The 13210-nt window shown below is 35.4% G+C and overlaps 1 protein-coding gene across 1 annotated transcript; it reads left to right on the top strand.

The window, feature by feature from the left end:
• Positions 1 to 1676: 1676 nt before the first annotated feature.
• LOC145674818 (uncharacterized) lies at positions 1677 to 12716 on the top strand. The gene is made up of 2 exons (XM_081745039.1): positions 1677 to 2180; positions 10973 to 12716. The coding sequence occupies exons 1-2, from the start codon at positions 1816 to 1818 to the stop codon at positions 12576 to 12578; spliced, it is 1971 nt and encodes a 656-aa protein (XP_081601165.1). The 5' UTR covers positions 1677 to 1815; the 3' UTR covers positions 12579 to 12716.
• The last annotated feature ends 494 nt before the right edge of the window (positions 12717 to 13210 follow it).

The following is a 13210-nucleotide window of genomic DNA, read 5'->3' as shown; positions in this document are numbered from 1 at the left end:
TGTACAAACTGTAAACGTAAGTGGAAAAGATTTATGTGAGAAAAGAAAGTGAATTGTTGGTAACGAAGATATAAAACAACGTGCCATGCGGGGCTCTAACCCGCGTTCACTCGCTAACGCTCGCTCTGAATGCTGTCTGAATTTAATGTTGGTAACATAATTTAATGTATGAAACCATAAAACAACCGCATCGGAATAGCATATCGCAAAAAAGTAGTTGCAAATGCTGGCACCCAATGCTAAACAACAGCCAAAATTAGCAGAGTACTAATTTACAAATGATGAAAAGGAACCATTTTGTAAAGTAATGTAGAAATAGAGATGAGGTACTATTAATAAATCCTGAACCACCGTTAGTAATAGACGTAGGTCTGTCTTCTCTCTCTGAATCGAATTTCTGAAGAGGTACTCGCACTTCTCTTACATGTGTATTAACGCATGAAATTTCGAGAAATTGGCAGGAAGAAAGTTCGTGTGTGGCAATGTTACATGCAAAATTATAAAGATAAGAAAGTATCTTGCAAATATTCTGAACATATATATTTATGCGCAAGTGTTGACAAAATTGTTTATAACATTTAAAAATTTAATATGCTTATAATATCAGTAGTAGAGTCAAGTTTAGAAAAGCCACTTACATGTAAACTTTATAGCGGTTTAAAAATATGTGGACTTACTATACAATTTTTGAAATATATTTACTTATATAGGACCCTATTGTAAATAAATATCCATATATGCGTACTCTCTAAATATAATAGAATATTAAGAAAATAACATAACATCGTTCAGAATATAGATTTTTAAGGACTCCTCGGAGGACAACAGTAATATACTGTGATTAAAAGCGAATTTATTTTTGAAATCATAATATAATAAAAGAATGCAATTTTCTTTGTGATTGTACATAAATTCCCGGAAAATTTTCATTTTTGGGAATATTCCCGAAAAATATCTTCCCGAGAATTTGCCAATCACTATGTCTGACTCTAATTTCTGAAGAGGTACTCGGACTTCTCTTACATGTGAATTAACGTATGGAATTTCGAGAAATAGGTAGAATGAAAGGTCGTGTATGGCAATGTTACGTGCTGAAATATAAAGATAAGTAAGTATCTTGCAAATTTTGTGAACATAAATATGTATGCGCAAATGTTGATAAATTGGTGAGACATGTATCTTCTGGCATTTACCCAATCTAATTGGTTTATAGGATTTATAAATTTAATGTGTTTATAATATCAGTAGTAGTCAGGTTTAGCAAATCCATTTACATATAAATTTAAACTGTTTAGCGGTTTAAAAGTATTAGGACTTAACTATATATTTTTTCACACATATTTAATTGATAGAACATATTGTAAGTAAATATACATCTATGCGTACTCTCTAAATATAATAAAGTGTTAATAAAGTAACATAGTACCGTTCAAAATATACATTTTAAAGAATCCTCTGGGGACAACAGTAATCATATGCTGTGATATAAAAATTAATTCAAGTTTGAAATTATAATATAGCAATAGAATGCAATTTTTTTCTGATTGTACATAAATTCCCGGATAAATTCCCATTTTGGGAATCTTCCCGGGAATATTCCCAGGGAATATTCCCGAAAAATATCTTCCCGGGAATGTACCCATCACTAGAGAGGAGTAGTGGTTGAGGAAGAAGAATAAGAGGAAGAAGAAGAAGATTGGAAATATAAAGTGGCTCTTGTGAACGTAATTGTAATTAATTTCATTAACACTGGCAGTGTAAAATATAAGGGGAGTATAAGAACAGTGTTAAATTCTTATTATATTTCAATTCACAATGGCTGGTAAGGCGTCTGTTAAGTCGGAATTGATGTGCAAAGAAGAAATTGCTTATGCCTTACCTAATGATGATCCGCTCGAAGGGCGAGGGTGGACATACGAACTGATGAATGACAACAAAGAGTTAATATTATCTACAACGGAAGGAGATGTATCAGTGGACAAGGATAAAGCTATGTGCTCTTTGGATGTGAAACTAAATGTTGATAGGGTGAAACCAGATTTAGCACTAGAAGAAGATCCTGAATTTGAAAGTAATACAGAAACGCTAAGAAAAATTGTGGTTCAGGAGACTTGCGCGTCGTATTCTAACGACTCCCAACAATTAACAACAAAAAGTTTAAATTCAGTTCGGCCAAAAAGGTAATGTTCAATTTTTCATTAACTAATTCGCTCAGATTGATAATACGGTTACATGGTTTTGGAAATTTTGTTGGTTAAAAGCAATACTTCACGAGAAATATTTAGGTATGGGAGATATCATGAACGTAAGTTAGTAGCCTACAATTTGGAAATGACATGGCACACATAGACAAGCTGTATACCAAATAAAAATAATAACAAGACTGATACGATCCATACAATTCTTATGTAGTTCATATCTTGATAAAATAATTATTTCTTTATTATTGGTTACACATTTCCCACTAATTGTTCACATATTTAAAATATGGGTGCTCGACGATATTGTTTTATTTATATAGAGACTTATGTAAAATACCAAATAATGAGAATGGTAATTATCCTACAATTTTACAAATGTAAATCTGTCATGTATTATATTCGAACATACACTATGGACGTTTGTGATTTTATTTTGATTTAGCTCAAATGGGTCTAGCTTGATTTTTCCGGCTGGCTTCGAAAGGCATAAGTAAAATACAAGATAAAGAATATTTTAACCAACAATGGATGTTCATTATTTGTAGAGGTCCATACAACAGTCCATTTCGTAACTGCACTCATTTTTTCAAGGAATTCGACTTTTTCCATTCCCAGGAATCTTTTTTAGGGTATGGACTTGCATTTTTCAATATGGGATCACTTTAGGAGCTTGGTGTACGTGCATAATATATGAATTATTGTAAAAAGAACGCTAATCAGCATGTGCTAGGTGGCCGGTAAAAATAAGATTGCTATGCAGATTAGGGCATTACGCAGAATGTGGGTAAAAAAAGATAGCGCAAAATTCTGTATTTAGGATGACTTACACGTCTTACGTGTTGAATGTGTTCTTGTACGTTCCTAAGTATTTTATAGGTAACATGCTGAAATGCTTTCTTTGCTTGTATATTTGTGTTCCAAAGTAACACAATACATTAGGGACGTAACTTCTTAATCATATGGATCCCTTCATTCACAAACATTTTCATAGTTCCGTGTTATGATTTGCCACACTAAATTTTAATACTTCATTTCGCTTACAGTGGTTACTAGCTACCTTGACAAGGGGTTACTTTGCACATCGGGCATTACTTCGCCAAAATATGAAGAGAGTTTCACAGTCCTCCCTCGGTAAAACCATGAACTGTATACACGAAGTTTCAACTACCTACGAAAGAACATGTAACTTTATTTTGGTGTTAATGTTGGGGTCAGCATCAGTTCTAATTACAGGAAGGCTTTGTTGTTGTAGTGGCGTGAAAAACAGTCACTCTAAGGACCGCCAAATTTTTAAAGAATTTCCGTCAATGTTAAGTCAGTTTCGTTATATTATACATTGTAACTTGCATTGTACAACGTAACTAATAACCGTTTGAACATTTTAATACAAATAAATTAGTAAAACGGCGGATATGCCCTACAGAGCGCCCTTCTGTGCGTAATTATTTGACAACACAGGTTGTAAGTCATTCATTAAAAATACAGATTAATGAATTGGATCCTAAAACCAACGGTGCTGACAATCTCTTACATTTGAAGCTTGCAGGGTCCCTGACGATTCGAATGAATCGCTTCTACCCTAAGACCTTACATACCACCCTAGTTGCATGCCTTCGGTATTCAAGTCATTACAAATCAGAGTTAATTTCCGAACCCCAATTGGGCTGTCAACATTCAGGCCTTGAGGAGGCATTTTAAGAAAATAAATATAATGAAGAGGACGACAAAAAATACACCCTGGGAGGAGATTTAATGCTACAGCCTCACATTTCAACTCATCAATTTTTTAATCATTAGTATTACTTCAGGCCCGCTCGTACCTACAAAATTGGTAGGTTTACAAATGTAACCTTTTAAAGAGCGCTAGCTGATACTTAAGTGTGGTTTACTAGCAATTGCACTTATCTTTATCGAGAATAAAGTCACATCCGAGAGCATTTGTCACAATAGTGAAACACAAGATAACAGTAATATTAACTTGTTCATTAAACATTATTGTTGTTCATCGCCTACTCGTACGTAGCAATCTTAATATGTTCTCATAACATAAATCTTAGTTTTACCATATACTGCGTAACTGACGTAGGCACTCCGTACTATCGATACATCATAGTATCCGGTGCTTGTCGTAGTAAAGGGTAACGTGGAATCGTAAACAGTCTTCCCTTTTTCTTTTTCTCGACATCGGTTTATGATTCCCGGCACAAGAATACAAGAGTTATTTTCAAATATCAAAAAGAATAACATTTAATCTACTTTCTCTAAATGCAAATCAAAACTAATTCTTTTCTATAAATCCAAATCAAAACTAATTATTATATCAAAATATAAAATCCGAACATAAATTTTATTACTATTATACTTTTCTCTAATTATGCCAAACATTAAAAATTATAACAAAATTTTGAAATTTTAGTCAATTGCCGAATTTGCACATTAGCTGGGACCCAACCAGGCGTCGGACTGGTTTCATCACTTTAATTTTATAACGAAAGTAGAGATGTCCCTGGGGGATGAAATATATTTTAACCTTCAACTCTTCTTAACTTATAATATCGCTTTCTCTGAAGTCAATTAACTTCTGTTATCATTAGTCACATTGAATGCACATTGACTTTTCATAGTAGACTGCATGTATATATCGAACGACGAACAAATCAACGAGCAACTTTATCAAATTCAAGGTTATTGTCAATTACTTTCAATATTATATTAAATTGTGTTTAACTTACAGTATTTTGACGGCGACATGATCTTACATTACAAATTTTCAGATATTTTCTCATTATACAATCACAACATCCGATGAAAAACTTCACTATCTGAAGAGCACATTTTTTTAATTACCCAAAATTTTAACTTTATGATTAATTGTAGTTATTACTAGTACTTCTCTAATTATGTTCGTAATTATATCTAATTGCCTAACATGTCTCTAAATGCTTGATTATATGGGGACAGTTAATGTTAATATAATCATAAAGGAGAATGATTAAAAACTCAAGCAAAATTTGATAATAAAATTTCATTATGAAGTATGGTTCCCAAAACTGGAAAGATCTGAAAAAAAATGCAAAACTTAAACATCCTAATAAGAATTCGATACTGAAAGTCCGCATCCAAAACGGGATAGCCATACTTTTCAAAAGTGGTGCGGTATTATTACAATTTCAAAGTCGGAAATCGCGTTCTAAATCAATTACCTGTTTAAAATTTCCAATGCTGTCTTTCCTCTCCTTTCCACATTCATCTTTCATCTCCAAATGCTGTAAGGAAACAACAAAATATGACATCTAAATAAACGTACCTGATTGTAAGGCGATGTTGATGGTTTCTTGGACTGGTGCGTCAGTGGCGGTGGGCACACACTTTGATTATGAAAAGTAACCTTCGAAATTCGGGGAAATAAACAAATAAATGAACAATAATCCTTTTTTCATAATCTAAAAGTTAAAAAGTTCTAATTCGGTATTTCTGATTTCTCATCTCTTCCGGGGTTTAACCCGAGTTGGGGTGAAGTTTACGCTTTTTTTGTGCTAATATTTTATTTTTCCATCTGTGCCGGTTACGCTTGTAAGCTTTAATTTAGCACGGTTACGTGTACTTTTCCAGTTAGTTAGTTTAATTTCGGAACTTTTCTCCTCTTTGCAGCGTATTTACTAAACTTCCACGTAATGACACGCCTTCCTTTGCGACGTTTGGATTTACGCTGCATTGCGATACCTGCCATAAATTTCTTTTTAGGTTTGCGCTTACTATTAGTATATTTTGCCATGTAGTTTACTATACAATGTTCGCACGTGTTTTCACTTAAGCTTTTTAGTGCTCTTCGGAGTCGATGTATACTTCTTCCGCATGTTTGACTCGAAACAACCTCGCCTACAGCTCGACTTTAATTTGCATGTAGTTCGTCTTTGACCGAGGTTAGTGCGTTCCGAATTACGCTTACCAAGGCACTTTCCTTTTATTCTCAACTTATTTCCTTCTGCACGCCTAATGTGTGGTTGTGCGTGCTGAGAATACGCTGTACGTGGAGGTCGACGCACATTGTTTTCATCATGAGCAATCAACATGTCTACATTTTTTGTAGCACTACACTTAAACTTTCGCTTTTTACAATTTCGCAATAGTGAAGTACTAGCTTGAAAATTCAAACATTTCGGCAACTGAAAATTAATAAATGTTGCATCTGATGTACTGATATGATCACGTCTGCTCATTTTAATTCTACTGATTATGCTCCTCGTAATCGAGTTTACGTTAATAATGTATTACGAAAACTCAACTGGGTATCATTGACCATCTTATTTTTCTTCTTAACTTTGGTGTTACATTTCGGTTCTATAACAGAAATATACTTTCGACTGCGTGTGCTTTTTTGGAAGTGTTACGCTTGTTTACGGTAAACATTTCCGACCGATATATTATGTACGAGACATTCACTACGTAAACAGAGTTCGCTTGGCGGGTCTATTGTGAATTTGAAGTCGTTTCTTTCTACAATACTCAAAGCTGATAAAGTCGGAATGGATTTGCAGCACTAAAATGCAACTTACGTTAGACATACACTGTTACAAAGACAAATTTGAATTTGTTAGTTCGCGCAAAACCATTTGCCTGCGAATCAAATCCGACAACACTGTAACTTCGTTATCACACAAAATCATCAATTGAACTCTCAAGACTTCCCTGGCTTTTTCGAGAGGGCGGATACGCGCAACCTGAACGCTACCGCTTATCATGTGTGAAACATCGGTATCCCTTGCCGGCAAAACAATGTCATTAGAAACGCGGTATTTTTACAGGTACGCGTAACGATTCTTCTTTTTTGCTATCTCTACACTGCATATTTCCTTTTCCTGACTGTAATCGACTTTCTGGTTTATTTGGCACGTATCTTTCACAACTTGGGCTGGCTCGAATTCAAGACGGTTTCTCTTCCGCCTTGCACTCTTTTATTTTGTTGGTTTGCCTACACTCAATCTGTGCCGTTCGCATGTATTCATAGAACACAGTGAGACCTTTCTTTCATTCCGCTACACTTTTTTTAAACTCATCAGTTACTGAATCAACATGATTGGCCGCGTTAACTAATTCAGAGAGTACTTCAGTTAAGGAGTTATTGGCTACTTTGATATTAATACGTAAGCTGTCTGCTTTGGCATTCAATTTGCTCTTTCCTACGCTTCATAATCGTTTCTGTTACAGGCTTTTGAAGATCACCTACTGATTCATGTATTTTTTGTCCTAGGCATCCAATATTCATTACCATTTTTGAGCAATGGTTTCTAATTTTTTCTCTATTTCTTCTGTCAACATTGCTTGAAATTGTTCTAAAACACTAGCCTCCGTATTGATATGAGATACGAGCAACTAATTCAAAGTACAAAAATATAAATGTCTGAGTTTAATACGAAAATAAGAAACCTGCACTTAAAACATGAAACACTAAGAATTTTGATATTACGACCATTAACAAGCAATCCTTGTTTTTACAACTCAGGTTTCATTTTGCGAAGTGCTTCAATATAAAATTAACATAGATATAAACTAGTACCATATATAAAATATTTTCTATAACTATTCTATCAGGCTTTGATTCCATTTTGTACTAATACGCAATAACACATTCAGCAAGGCCATGTGATAATATTTGAAAAACAGTATCACGTGACAGTTTCTACACAATAACTGTGTCTTAATCAGACTTCCACTCCTTCTGGTTGCTCGGAGTTGGTCGTCACTTATATATACTGGCCGGAGATCAATTTTAATTAGGTTCCGCCCCTTCTTTAAAAAATAACACATGTCTGGTTTTCACTTTCACTTTTTAGCTGCACACGTGTCCAATTAAAGGTTTACTTTTTTCCGCTGGATGCGTCCTGTCCTCTAATTATCCTTATTATCCTTGTTATTTTGTTTCTCTTTCTTTTTCCTTTTTATTCCTTTTTCTTTAAGCAGAATCTTCTCTCATTCCTTATTTATCGAGAATCTTGCATTTCAGCTCATCACCTTGCGTCCTGCTTTCATAATCTCTCTTGCTTCCTTCCATTTTGTCACCAAAGTCCTGTTCTCTACTTCTATGACCTATGCTCCTTCCCACCCTGTCGTGTGGTTTGTTTCTTTCTGATGTTTGTATATCGCATTGTTGTCCATTTTCAGTCTTACAACTTCCTGGTGCTGCTTAATCCTTTTTTTGCATTTTTTTTTTGTTTCTCCTATGAAAATTTTTAACACTCCTCCCATCCTACTCTATATGTTACTCCCCCTTGATCTTTGTTCGCTATTGCTTTTCTCTTTTTTCTTCTGACTAGTTCAATTATTCTGCTTCCTCTTTTTCCTGTACGTGTTAATTCCTGCTTTCCGAAACATTATCTATATGTTCTCTGTTTGTTTGCACAGTTACTGTGTTGAAACTGTCACGTGATACTGTTTTCTTTTTACATATTATCACATAGCCTTGCTCAGTGTGTTATTGTGTATTAGTATTAAAACATTTACTCTTATTCATAAATGCACATGAAGGTGCATAGTGTAAAACATGTATGTATGTGTGTATACTCAATCTGCTGTTTGCTATCCACTCACCTGTACAAAGAATTAAAAATCAACAAGAAAAATTTTTATGAGTTACATGAATCTCTCTGTTGCTCTCAAGGTCAAAACATATTTACTTAACTTACATGAAAAATCTACATTACTCAGTTCTTGTTTTTATCTATCACTTTGCTTTATTTTTAATTAATCGTGTTCGCCGAGGATCTGATGGAAATTGACTGTCGACGCTAGGCTAATCAGATCCAAACTCAACACGTTATCTGTATAACTAATGGTATTGTAAAAGCAGTTGTATTAAGATTACTATAATTTAATCCGGAAAACGGTCGCCATGTGGTTGAAATCGTGTTTTTTGGTTGTTGTTAGATTCTTGTATTATAATCGTAACCTTCACATTGATTTTCGTCTTTTTCCCAAGATTTGTCACTTGTTTATTGCATTTATCTCAGCTTTGCTACGGCAGTGTGACGTAATATTGAGGTCTCAAATATTCAGTAACAATAATAATAATAATAATAATAGTATAGGTAACAAATTCCGTAAGAGGACACATTGTATTAAAGCCTGTAAAAAAACCCGTAGCGTAAGTCATAAGTTACAAAATAGTCGGGATTGGAGAGAAGTGTCAGGACCAACAGCACATACCCTCTCGATACGTTCCTACAACTAGCTACATGTTATAACGGAAAGTTTCCCTACAACTAGCTAAATGTTATAAAGGAAAGTTAAATGTTATAACGGAAAGTTTCGAGGTAATTTTGGTGTAGAAAGTAGGGATTCTGAACTCACAAGAGCCGTAATTACAGTTGTTTTTAAGTAATGTATGTGAGGTAGTGAGTAAGTGAGGTTATGCTGGCTAAGCTACAGAAGAAGTCGAAGGCGTTTCGAGAAAGAGGTTCCGTACCATCATGAGACACCTCTACAGCTACTCAAATTTAAACGAAAGATTTCCGCTAATATTTTGTGTAGAATATATTCTACTGTACGTTTTCAGGAAAAAAACTGTAAAAAAAAAGAACTGAATATAATTGAAAACTAAAGCTTCTAATAAACTAACTAGTGAAGTTTGCAGATTTAATTAAAAAAGCTTTGCTACAAGAATATATACACAGAGCATATTTCAGTGAGCTCTGAAATCTTATCAAAATGATGTATAACATTCAGTCTACAGAGCAATTGTTGCTTATAGAGTGGCATACACTATTTCTAGAATCGAGATAAGATGAGCAATGTTTACGATAGTTTTGGTCTCGTCTCGATTCTCATCTCCAAAGCATGACTATAATGTGAGTTAACCTTGAATTAAAATGTCTTCCGTCTCGAATTAAAATGTTTCATCCCGATTTTGTTTGGTTTGTTTTAGAATCGAGATGAGAAATTCGTCTTTTCATGGGCAACATTACACAAAACCGAAATATTGGTTTTGCCTAATAAAACGTTTCTGCTTGTAATGGTACGACCTGAGCGATAATAATTTTATAATTCTTAAATATTCTTCGAGATAATTGTTATTATTATAAGTATTACTCCTGAAAATTTGATAGTTCAAGTGCTGAAACAAACGAGTATTCAAATATTTGAATGTAATGAAGCGTTTTTTATCGCCGATCTATTTCCATCAAAATTCCTAAAGTTAAAAAAAAAATGCTTGACGTGTATTTGATCGTAGAACCTCGAGATTACTGGTCAAGCCCCTAGACCACTGAACCACGATCACAACGCTGTAAACGATTCGTCTTTAGCCTTGTTACTCTAAGTTTCGCTGCCTCAGCTTGGAAAGTTGTATGTAATTTTTTAATTGGTTTCAAAACGTCTTTCGTGTTCCTCTTATGAAGATATAAGTGAATTATCTTCGGTACAGTTTCTATTAATACGTTGAGTTGTTCTTAAACCTTTGGATCGCAAGTTGGGTTTTTCTCCACACGAATCTACAGATAAGACAGATTTAATTCTCATACTGTGCATTTGTGCCAAGACAGCCGACAATACCTGGTCATACGCTTTTGTCCGCCAGGATATAAATGATAATTTAATTTGATATAGTGAAACAAACTACAGCAACTTATTTTGAGACAATAGTGATATGGTACTCCATTTCATATTTCTACAATATTTAATGTAATAAAACATGTAATATAGCGAATGATTACATGTTTTTTTGCTACTTAATCATTATCTCCATTTCATTTCATTGTTTGTTGAATTTGTTACAGGCGCAATAACATCTTTGCTTTCCACGGAGAAGGGAATACGTTTACTACATTAAATAAATCCATTTCTCATTCTTATGATGAATCTAATAATTCGACGCAGTTTGGCAAAGGATTTCATCGATCACGTTTGACACAAAATATGGTGAAACAGGAAAGTGAAAAGCGTCATACGTCCGAAACTAGTGATAAACGCTCTAGTCAAAGTTCAACTATGTCAAGTGGTGAGTTAGGGCATTCAGGTGAAAAATCTCACATATGTGGAGTATGTGAAAAGGAATTTAGAGTATGTTCAAGTTTGGCTAGACACATGTTAATCCACACAGGAGAAAAACCTCACACGTGCCAAGAGTGTGGTAAGGCATTTAATCGAAGTTCAAATTTGGCTACACACATGTTAATCCACACAGGAGAAAAACCTCACACGTGCCAAGAGTGTGGTAAGGCATTTATTTATCGTTCACTTTTGGCTAGACACATGTTAATCCACACAGGAGAAAAACCTCACACGTGCCAAGAGTGTGGTAGGGCATTTACTCGAAGTTCAAATTTGGCTACACACATGTTAATCCACACTGGAGAAAAATCTCACACGTGCCAAGAGTGTGGTAAAGCATTCAATCATCGTTCAAATTTGGTTACACACATGTTAATCCACACTGGAGAAAAGCCTCACTCGTGCCAAGAGTGTGGTAAGGCATTTACTCATCGTTCACATTTAGCTACACACATGTTAATCCACAAAGGAGAAAAACCTCACACGTGCCAAGAGTGTGGTAAGGCATTTACTCATCGTTCAAATTTGACTAAACACATGTTAATCCACATAGGAGAAAAACCTCACACGTGCCAAGAGTGTGGTAAGGCATTTACTCATCGTTCAAATTTGGCTACACACATGTTAATCCACACTGGAGAAAAGCCTCACTCGTGCCAAGAGTGTGGTAAGGCATTCAATCATCGTTCACTTTTGACTAGACACATGTTAATCCACACAGGAGAAAAACCTCACACGTGCCAAGAGTGTGGTAGGGCATTTAATCGAAGATCAAATTTGGCTACACACATGTTAATCCACACTGGAGAAAAATCTCACACGTGCCAAGAGTGTGGTAAGGCATTCAATCATCGTTCAAATTTGGCTACACACATGTTAATCCACACTGGAGGAAAGCCTCACTCGTGCCAAGAGTGTGGTGAGGCATTTATTCATCGTTCACTTTTGGCTAGACACATGTTAATTCACACAGGAGAAGGAACTCACATGTGCCAAGAGTGTGGTAAGGCATTTAATAGACGTTCAGATGTGGAAAGACACATGTTAGTCCACACACGAGAAAAACCTCACACGTGCCAAGAGTGTAGAGAGGCATTTACTAGACGTTCACATTTGGCTACACACATGTTAATCCACACAGGAGAAAAACCTTACTTGTGCCATGAGTGTGGTAAGGCATTCAATCATCTTTCGACTTTGGCTACACACATGTTAGTGCACACAGGAGAAAAACGTCACACGTGCCAGGAGTGTGGTCAGGCATTTCATCGACGTTCAAAATTGTCTACACACATGTTAATCCACACAGGAAAAAAACCTCATACGTGCTAAGAGTGGTAAGGCATTTAGTAGACGTTCGACTTTTGCTAAACACATGTTAGTCCGCACAGGAGGAAAATCTCACACGTGCCAAGAGTGTGGTAAGGCATTCAATCATCGTTCAAATTTGGTTACACACATGTTAATCCACACTGGAGAAAAGCCTCACTCGTGCCAAGAGTGTGGTAAGGCATTTACTCATCGTTCACATTTAGCTACACACATGTTAATCCACAAAGGAGAAAAACCTCACACGTGCCAAGAGTGTGGTAAGGCATTTACTCATCGTTCAAATTTGACTAAACACATGTTAATCCACATAGGAGAAAAACCTCACATGTGCCAAGAGAGTGGTAAGGAATTTAATAGACGTTCAGATGTGGAAAGACACATGTTAGTCCACACACGAGAAAAACCTCACACGTGCCAAGAGTGTGGAGAGGCATTTACTAGACGTTCACATTTGGCTACACACATGTTAATCCACACAGGAGAAAAACCTTACTTGTGCCATGAGTGTGGTAAGGCATTCAATCATCGTTCGACTTTGGCTACACACATGTTAGTGCACACAGGAGAAAAACGTCACACGTGCCAGGAGTGTGGTCAGGCATTTCATCGACGTTCAAAATTGTCTACACACA

The sequence above is a fragment of the Thermobia domestica genome, chromosome 18 (assembly GCF_964235325.1).
Source record: "Thermobia domestica chromosome 18, izTheDome1.hap1.1, whole genome shotgun sequence".
NCBI classification, from domain to species: Eukaryota; Metazoa; Arthropoda; class Insecta; order Zygentoma; family Lepismatidae; genus Thermobia; species Thermobia domestica.
The sequence above is the reverse complement of the archived record's forward strand: the minus strand, read 5'-3'. Positions and strand labels throughout refer to the sequence as shown.